The 10138-nt window shown below is 42.8% G+C and overlaps 1 protein-coding gene across 1 annotated transcript in view; it reads right to left on the minus strand.

The window, feature by feature from the left end:
- Positions 1 to 8214: 8214 nt before the first annotated feature.
- The window catches only part of CHST4 (carbohydrate sulfotransferase 4), a 5943-nt gene continuing 4019 nt past the window's right edge, over positions 8215 to 10138 (minus strand). Inside the window, exon 2 of the mRNA XM_009289425.2 lies at positions 8215 to 9367. Coding sequence (XP_009287700.1) covers positions 8215 to 9354 — 1140 coding nt within the window. The 5' untranslated portion in view covers positions 9355 to 9367. The remainder of the gene's footprint in view (positions 9368 to 10138) is intronic.

Here is a 10138-nt window from a genome sequence, read left to right on the forward strand (position 1 = left end):
CGGCCCGGCAGTCGATGCCCGCGTGTTCCCGCAGAGCCCCAGCAGACGGAGGAGCCCGCACAAAGCACGGGTCTTTTCGAGGCGGCTAATCGGGAGTTCGAAAGCACGGAGGTAAGCGTCCAGGGCCGGCACGGGGAGTAGCATTGCTGCTGCAGCTGCTTTTGCACACCGCAGCGCCACTGAGAGCAAGCTGCTCAGAGTAGTCCTTCCTGGTTGTCGCAAAATGGTAGAACAATAACTCGTAATTAACTTCTTAAATGACTTTGTACCATGACATCCCTTCTGCTGTGGCTAAATGGGAGCATCATGTGAGCTGTGAACTGCGTGGCTTATGATGAATGGTGCCTTGCAGCGGCATATTTTCTCAGTTTGACTCCCTGCCCAAGTTAATTTGAGGAAATTAACGTGACAGTGTTGTCACATTAAAAGCTGTGTTGGCAAATGGAAGTCATCCTTTCGCCTTAGGCATAAAATGTTCCTGCAGTTGCATTAACAGTTGCCTTTTATACTTAGTTTGTTCAAATTCTCCCTTATATTTCATGCTTTTCTCTGATCTTGTATATCCTCATTAACACATACGGCTTCACTTCAGTCACTGAATTTTACTATGCCTAGTAATTTCTGAGTTTTTTATATACTGTAGAATCACAGTGGAAGGTGGTTGGGTAGCAGTGATAAAGGAAGCCTGCCAGAAAATACCATGTCTAATTGATGACTGCTTCTCTTACTTTTAGTCAGGAAGTGACACTTCGGACATTTCAGAAGAACTTTCTATACAAGATGGAGAGGGAAAGTCCCCAGGAGAAGCAGCATCTGGTTTGAAAACTGGACCGGAGGACTCTGCTCTCCCTGACACTCAATTACAAAAGGAAGAAAGACCAACAAGCACTTGCTATTCTTCCGATGTGGTGGGAGAAGTAGTAAAAACTATGCAGCACTTCATGGAGAAGTTCGGCATGGACCTGTTCACTGTTACACAGGCCTTTCTGAAAAATACTGGTGAAGTGGAGACTACTTTATACTTTCTGCAGACGGGGCAGCGCTTGGATGGGTACCCTGTATGGAGCAGAGAGGATGATTTGGAATTGCAAAAGGATGATGAATGTGTCAGAAATAAATTGATAGCAAAATTTGGAGCTGAAAATGTAGCAAAGCGGGTAGCATTTAGGAAAAGTTAGATAGCAAAGCAGACGGGAATGACTGATCTGGCACTGTGGCAGGAACTTAAAAAAACAAAATCATTTTAGTAGTGCAAATGTGATGGAAAATGTGATGCAACGTTCTGAAGTTTTAGAAATGCTTTAAAATAGTTTATAAAAGGCCTAGTTTGTATTTGATTTTTATTTGTAATACTGAGTATACTAAACATCTAAAAGTAGAAAATGGTGAAGAGAGAGGTTCTATACAGTATCAAATTTTCACTGAAAATTTGCTTTAAAGTGTGTATCTACTATATAAACCAGCTGACAGTCCTACCTGTACATTGCTGCATGCAAAGGATTTTGAGTCCGGATGGCACCAAAACCTGAGAGAATCATGTTAAGCACTCTAACTTGTGATGCATTATTAGTGCACAATAGCAGCCTGCTCTCTGTCATGTGTCTGTTACTTCAGGCTGTTGCGGATGATTGTTTAATAACCTGCTCTGTCAGTTATTGTCATTACCTTTTTTTTTTTAATGAACCTTGATTAGCAGCAGACATTTGGAGACGATAACAATGAAAATGTAACTGTTCAAAAAGAAGGATCAAGAACATTCATGCCAGAAGAGGTGGCAGTTGGTCTCATAAATGAATGCTGAGATGTCTCAGCATTTGGCCATGTGTACTGGGAATGGCCAAAAAAGGTCACTGTGCCATTATAATATTCAATCTCATGTTAGAGAGATCTGTCAGTTAAAACCTCAGGCCGGTAGACAGTCATCTCAGTTTTTATTACCACTTCCAGTATGTGTTCTCCAGTGCTAATATTGCAGGGTTTGTCTAACAACATTAACTTTACCATCTTGCTTCATGATTTCAAAAACAATGAATAGCTCTGCCTCAGCTTGCATCTCTACAGATTGAAGAGTCCCAGCTGCTTTAATCCAGGCAAAGTAACACTTGTACCAGACCATACAGTCTAGTTGGAAAAAGCAGACAAGCTTTCAGAGCCACGTGCAACAGTTCAAGTAGGAAATACAAGTTAAGATGGAGTGCTTAGAGTTTATTTAGGTATTTATCACCTAAGTTGTCTTTGAGAGAGAGAAAACACCATTGCTAGTATACAGTCACAGTCTGAAAAACTCAGTACTTTCAGCCTGAAGTCATGCTCTGGTTACTATGTTAATATTATTTGAAGTCAGTCCTGTAAATCTGGAATTCATTCTTTGGTGAAATAAAATGGGCTCGTAAAAGCAGAGATTGATTCCCCCCCCCCTTAGAATTCTATTTTGGGGGTTTTGCTTATTGCACTGTGGCACTCAAAAAAATTAAGGTGAACTAGGAAATTGTCAATTTTAAGCCAAATTCAAATTATATTGAAAGTCAACAATAACTTGATATAATGAGACTGCTACTTCAGAAAACCGCTGTCCTGAAACACTAACTGATTATTTGGGGAGTTAACCAGTGCAACCAAATAAATGCCAAAACTGTTTTAGACTATGTAGTGTTTCACTGGACAGGTCATTCCTGCTGAAAAAGTGAGAATGGTTTGATACGTTCATGCTGCTCAGACTGGTTACTTGAGGCTTGTGTGGAAAACCAGACAAACACTTAACAAGAGAGCGCAAGACAACATAGCAAATAAAGTAGTAAGATTTTTTTAAAAATTAGAAACTTTACCAGCTGGATTTGAAATCCAAGGACTGCTGATGACCAGGTTCATGAACAAGAGACCCGTCACCTCCTGCAGCCAAAACCTCCCATTCTAGCTTGGGTGGTGTACACATCTCAGCAGCACCATAACATCGCAATTCAATGGTCATCTTGTTTAACCAAAGCTGCTCTAGAATTCAAAGTGAGAGGAGAACACATTAAATGGCTGCAGCATAAAAAGATCAGGTGTAATGCTTATTATATCTTTTTATAGCTCTAAGTGACACTTATTTTAAGAGTGAATTTGTCTTTTTCAGGGTGATTAGACATGCAATGCAAACTTCTGAGTGCATACAGTGCTTTTACCTTTGCAGAACTATACAAACACATTGTCTAACACTGAGGACCTTTCCATACGCACTTGGTGTGCTCGGTAGGAGTAGGAACTAAGATACAAAGAGCACAGCTTACTCAAGATTGCTCTTTTCCATCTGTTCTGAACTCCCGAAAGGCACGGCTTATTCACAGATACACTCTTGCTTGTGCAGGCACATGGGTGCCTGGCACTGGGTCTAGGTCTCTTCAGTCCACTTTCCCATTAACAGGACCTGGAGATGTCACTATATCATACAGTTCTGCTTCAGGGCATTCTGGCTCTGCCTTCTCCACGATAAAAATCCTTGTTTTCTCTGCTTTGTCTTACCAAAGACAGAGTTACATTCCTTCCAATATGCTGGAGACAGTTTGGCTTTCCATGTTCATATCAGGTCCCTGTACTATCAGGGAGTGTCAGGAATGCTCTTTTTGGAGTTTAAAGACGTATACAAGTTTCTTTGTATTATTGCCTGGAGTAGCAATATTTGTAAACCTGTAAGGTTGAGCAGAGTGGCAATGCGCATGCCAGAACTTTGAGTTAAAGACAATTCCAGAGGCAGAAATACTGGTTCTGCAAACTATTAACTGGAATTTGGGTGTTTCCCATTTGCTTCCTTTTAGAGTTAGCCAGCATTCATCAAAATCGATGAATTCTGGCCTTTCATAACTAAAGTTACTAGTGAAGAACTGACTGCATGCACCAGACTGAAGAGCAACAGACAGGAATACTGAGTCAGTTTTCAAATGTCCCTTTGATTGGCGACTTCTCCATCTTACACTTCATTGGTATAAAAGCAGAGTTTACTCTTCTGAACTTGCACAATGTAAACTTGACATTTGTTTCTAAACAGACATCCATGATCTTTATTTTATGCACGTGCCAAAGGATGTAGCCATAGTTTTAAACGTCATGCTCACTGTCTTGAAATTTTCGGGGGTTTTTTGGTTGCTTTTTCCTGCTCCAAAAAGTATTTTAAGTCATCTTTGCTTGCATTAAGACAACTTTAAATTTTCATGTGACCACACTGTGTGGCTTTGGTGCTTCCAGGAAAAAAAAAAAAAATCTTACCAACTGTTGTATTGAGGAAACATAGCTAAAGGAGTGTAGTAAAGATACACTGAAATCAGTGATCCTGCTTTTTCTGTGATTAAGCTTGGGAAGCAGAAGTTAAAGTAATTTTCAAAACAGTACATTAAGAAAATGCATATGTTATTTTTATATCATTTGTTTACTGGCTGACTGGAAACACTATGAAGGCTTTGGTCCAGCTAAACATTTAATACACGGAATTACTGAGTCCACTGAAAACAAGTATTCATAATAAAACTTAGGCCACTCAAGCTGACATTGGTTTATGTAGAGATATAATTAGCAATGTACTGAAAAGAGTCTATGTTTGCTCACAAACAGGCTTCTTGGCACTTAAAGTAGGAAGCTCTTCAGTATGACTTCAGTAAGAACAGGCTTCTGAGCCTCCACGCTTTTAGCTGAATATGTTGAGTTAAGGTCCATTTTAAACAGGCTTCAAAAGAAATACAGTGGCTGTGCGCTCCTCTGGTGCAGTATGAATCCTACTTCTCTATGCCAGCCTGCCTGCTCTGAGTTTGCATAAACACTGTTTAAAGGAAGATGCCTTGCCTTCAGTGAACTTAGTACTAGGATGCCAGTGCTGCCTGCTCAGCATGGATTTTGTCATTCAACAACAGGATCCCTAGTAGTAAGACTATGACTTCCCTAAAATACAACATCCCACCCTTTGCAGGGATTAGGGGTTTAGCTCTAAGAATATAGATATCCACAGTGCTATGGTAGCAGGTGATCTGTAAGTGTCACTGAAGCCTAAATGTTGGATACAACTTCTGATTATCTCCTTTATGAATCTAACTTCAAATTTTTATTTACGCTACAGAAGATTGAGATCTGCCTCTTCTGAATTGAGTCAGCATTATTCCAGTTTTACAGATGATGAAATGGAAATTCAGACTCTGGAAAGATGCAGAAAGAGCACCTGAAGTCTTTCCAACCACTAAGAGTAAGAGCTTTGTTTTAAACAACAGGATTGTTTATACTTAGAGGAACCCTATCTTAGTGATCTCCAGAAAGAAACCACGTCCCTGAGGAAAAAACATCCTGTAATCATCCACATGCGCTTTAAAATGTTTTTAGTCTTGGTGATCAGGGCTGATGATTGCTTCATCCAAAAGAAAAGCATGACTGAAAGTGAAATTTGGATGGTGACTGACTTTGTGCTGAAGGAATCACCAGCAGCTACAGGAGAAATTCAGCTTGTATGGTATACAGACTTAGTAATGCATCTGAATAATTCAGTGTGCTAGGCCCTGTTTAGTGGTAAGAGAATGTCCGGATTCAATTTCAAAGGGCTCCTTCAGAAACACTGACATTCATCTAGTCCTGCACCCAGAAACCAGGAAAACCCTGCTAACAGGGTGACACGCTGAGGTCAGCCCCTGCCCACCCACCCCTTCGACGGCATGAGTGTGCACAGGGGCATTTGAAGAAATAGAATTTCATGGATAAGAGAAATGCTGCAACAAAACACCAGCCTGTGAAATCTAAATAATTAACAATAATACTGAATGTAACAGAAATTGAAAGAAAGGCTCCTCCCTCCTGCCTATATGGTCTTTCCCACTGCTGACCAATTACGCATCTAGAGCTGCCTTGCTGGGCAGCTAACCTCCCCTACTCACTCCTTGCTGTTGCACAATTTATCCTGCAACTCTCTTTGTAACTGCTGCAGGATGGTCTTTTACCCCAAAGGGACACACAGGATCTGGAATGCTGATACCTACCCCAGTGAAGGTGACTACAGAGCTGCTTCTGAGCTGGGAAGCTCTTCCACTTCTCTAGGGTGCTACTCTTTGTGGTCTCAGAGCTGACTGTTAACTGGGGTGGCTCACTGGTTCATTCCACAGGTCCACTCTTTAGCTAGCAGCTACTTTCTCTTGCTAACCAACATAACTGCTCAGTGTCTGTCTGTAAGGTTACTTTCCCTACTTTCCTCAGCAGAATCGGCACATAACAAAACCCTCATTAATTCTCCAGTACAAAAAACCCAACCAACCCAGCTGCTGTGAATTTGTCGGAAGAGCCTTCTTCCTACTATTAGAGACTGCCATTCAGTTAGTCCTTCTCTGTCACCCTTCAAACACACACAATAGGTAGAGGCTGGACACTGTTTCTTGCCTATACACCTTCAAATATGAACACAGTCACTATATCCCCTAATTTTAAAATTCAGCAGTATTTGTTTCTCTTTTTATGAAGATATTGCAACTTTTTAATAACATGCAAATGAGGTCTAGTCCTCCAGGTAGACGTCACTTTTCTATAGTGGGCATCTAATGCCCTTCTGGCAAGTTTAATATGAGCGCTCCTCACTAGAGCTACAGTGGCATGAGGAGGGCAGCTGACCGAAAAAGTGAACAGGGCCTTGGGGCAAGGGGCTGCAGCCAGGGCAGATAGGGAAGAGGAGCCCACCAGGAGGAGGAGCAGTGAACTGGGGATGTGTGTGTGTGTGTGGGGGGGAGGGGGTGGTGGTGGAGGGACACAGCTTCCCATGGCCCTGAACACTCTGATCTTGCCTGGAGCCTCCTCAGATCACCTTCAATGCCCAGCCTTGCCCTGATCACCTTTGCCCAAGGATGCACATCCTCAGAATTGAGCCTCATCCCTTGTTGATGCTTGTGATCCTGCTTAGGACAGCTGCCTTGCTGTCTCCGGGGAGTGGAAATATTCCAGCTCTGGAGCAATATCTGAATGCACTGTTAAATAGATGCATGTTAAAGGGACTCTGCAATTCACACATGAAAGAGGATGTTTAGAAGGAGGTATTTGTAGGCATTTCACTCCCTAAGTCTGGTAACAAGCTTTTCTCCTTGTCTTATGAACACTGTTAAAACCAGGTAAAAATAATTCTGTTGTTCAGGTTTGAGCTACATATTCCCATTGGAGGTGGGAGAATGGCATCGAAGATGGTGGAGAATGGCATAGCCTATTAAACATAATTTTGTTGTGCTCTAAGACAGGAAATACTCTCACCAAATAATTCAGTAGGATAACTTCCCATTCTCCTCTCGGCTTCTTCAGTCCACTGCCACAAACCTATCTTCCCAGTTCCAGTATTTATACCAATGGAATCTGTGTCCTTACCTTGTCTTTACAGTCTCAACCTTAGCATGAATTCTTCTCAGTCACATATGTGGACTGTGAGAGCTCCCAGGGGAACAACTATTCTTGGTTTTGAAAGCTAGAAGACAGAATTATTTCAGCTAAAAAATAAATGGATTCACATAGTCCCAGAAATGGATACCCATATGCAAACCCAGGAGTTTTTATTTTCAACTATAGCTGGTTTATTCCCTTTTCCCATTATATACTAAGTGAACACAAACATTTCCCCAACATTGCTGCCAAGGCTCAATGCCCAGGCACAGGAATGGAGCAAAAGAAAAACTGGGCTTTAAAACTCAACCAATCCGAAAAAAGGATCTTTCCAGAAACCAGTGTCTGGTCATCCTTGTGTCTCTTCTGGCATTACATACCCTGGGTGGCAGCATGACAAATAATGTCCTCTTTATTCAGCTTCCATTTATATCTCCTCTTCCTTTGCAGTGCAATTGCTCCATACGGTTTCACTAGTATGTAGCTGTGGTCTGTGAGGGGTTTGAGCTCTGCTATCTGGTCCCACTCCTTTGGCATTCTGTTTGCTCCAACCTACACATACTTCCTCTTTCATGTAAACCATGGACTTAATTTGGAAAACGGGCTTGCATTACTTCAGCCTGCATTGTGGCTGAGCCTCCAGGGGCCTTGGAGAGTGACCCTGTGCTGCTGAGAAAGCTCTCATGAGTGCAGTCGGGGTTCCTGTGTTACTTGTCCTTGCATAGCACATCCATGCATGCACTCTTACACACATATGCATGCACCTCTGTCCTCTTTTGCTCTAGTAAACAGTTCTCCACTCTGCAGCCTTCAGAGAGTAGGTGCAGAGAGCAGCTTTTCTGCCTTCAGAATTTGTTACTCAGAGGAGTTCTGGGCAAACAAAAGATCCAGCGACATATTTTTTTGCTCTTCTTCGGACTGAATGAGCCGGTAGCCCAGTAAGTCCATTGCATCCTTGCACACATTTTGCACTTTTTCTATTTTCTGGAAGGGAAGGGTCTTCCTCCAGGCCTGGGATACTCTCAGCGCATCTCTGGACCCAATATCGAAGGCCTGTGCTCCTTGCCCCTTCCCATGGGTGATGTTGTGCAACCACTTCTGAAGTTCTGGTGTGAAATGGAGTTCTGCAAACCTGTACATCTGAGCAGCCCTTGCTAGTGGGTCTCTGACAATGTCTTCATAGCGAACCAGAAGGTAGCGGTCTTTCAGGAAGCTGGGAATGGCCTGCCTGCCTGCATTGTAAATCTCAACGTGGCTTTTGCAGATTACTTGCATTGTGTTGTAGGGCTCCATTTCTCCCTTTGTCCTCTGGGACCCCACAACAATGTTACTATCACGTTTCAGGTCTGCCATGGTATTCTCTCGGGACCTGAACACAGCCCGAGGATCACGTACCAAGTGAATGATTTTGAGGTTCAGGGACGGATCAGTGAGAAGGGGGTAAAGAACTTTCAGGTCAAAGAACCGAACCTCCTTGATGGCAACATGGCTGTAGGTTTTACAAGCTTCCTCCACCTTGCTGAATGGGTACTTGCCACAGATTGTTCTGCAATTGCCTGCAGTGATTATGTCACTGCGACTGAACAAGTCACAGGCAGGGGGGGAGCACAAGGCTCGGCTTGTTTCCCACTGAAATAAATCAGACTTTTTCTTCTGGCTAGACATGTAAGCATCAAATACAGACATGTCACACAGAAAGACCGACCTGACTAGGTCCCGCACTGCCATGTGTAAGACTTTGGCACTGTTCTGGTACATTGTAACCCACACGTGCCATGCGGGCTCCATCAGGTAGAAGACGCTGGGGTGCTGGCTGAAGATTTGTCCAGTGAAGGAAGATCCTGACCGCCAGGAGGAGAGAATGAGGATGTGGACTGGAGAAGGTTTTTCTTCCATGGAGGCATTGTTGCTGCAGGGTAGGAAGTAGAAGTGGATCAGAAGGAAGGACAGAACTGCCAGAATCAGGAGCATCTTCACCTTTCTAGACGTCGTCATGGTTGCAAGGGACCTGCAGAGACAGAGGAAGTTCAGCATCACAGGATCATGAAGGCAGGATGTGGTGCATCAGGCTCCTGCCAATCCCTCTGCAGGCTCAGTGTTTTGGAAAGCTGCCACACTACCAGTGATACTGTGACAACCACAGCACAAGGTGTCTTTGGAAAGGACATAAATACTGCAGGGCTGAAGGCTTTCTGTAACAAAAACACTGTTTATCAGTAAGCCATTCTAATGCAGTCTTAGAAGATCACCGAAAAGCTTGTCTGCACTTTTATCAAAGTTTAAGAGTTAGTTCAGTGTATTGAAATAAGTCAGTACACACAAATGTGTACTTAGTGTATACAATCCCTGCAGACATGATCCCGGCAATTTTTATGGAGGAAAGATGGAACAAACAGTTTTTGTGGAGAATTCAACAGTTCCACATTGTTACTTTTAAGCTCCTGCTCTGACAACCGTTTACAATTATTTTTATGCCAGAATGCTGTAAAAATACAATGTAGGTTTCAATTTCTTTTGCTTATATTCTTTTTGGAATTTCAGGAAACATTTATTGTCATCACAGGCAAAAACTCACATACCAAAGTGTCATGGTTTAACCCCAGCCGGCAACTAAGCACCACGCAGCTGCTTGCTCACTCCCCCCAACAGGATGAGGGAGAGAATCGGAAGGGTAAAAGTAAGAAAACTCATGGGTTGAGATAAAGGCAGTTTAATAGGTAAAGCAAAAGCCGTGCGCACAAGCAAAGCAAAACAAGGAATTCATTCACTACTTCCTACC

Source organism: Aptenodytes forsteri, unplaced genomic scaffold, assembly GCF_000699145.1.
Source record: "Aptenodytes forsteri isolate BGI_AS27 unplaced genomic scaffold, ASM69914v1 Scaffold269, whole genome shotgun sequence".
NCBI lineage: Eukaryota > Metazoa > Chordata > Aves > Sphenisciformes > Spheniscidae > Aptenodytes > Aptenodytes forsteri.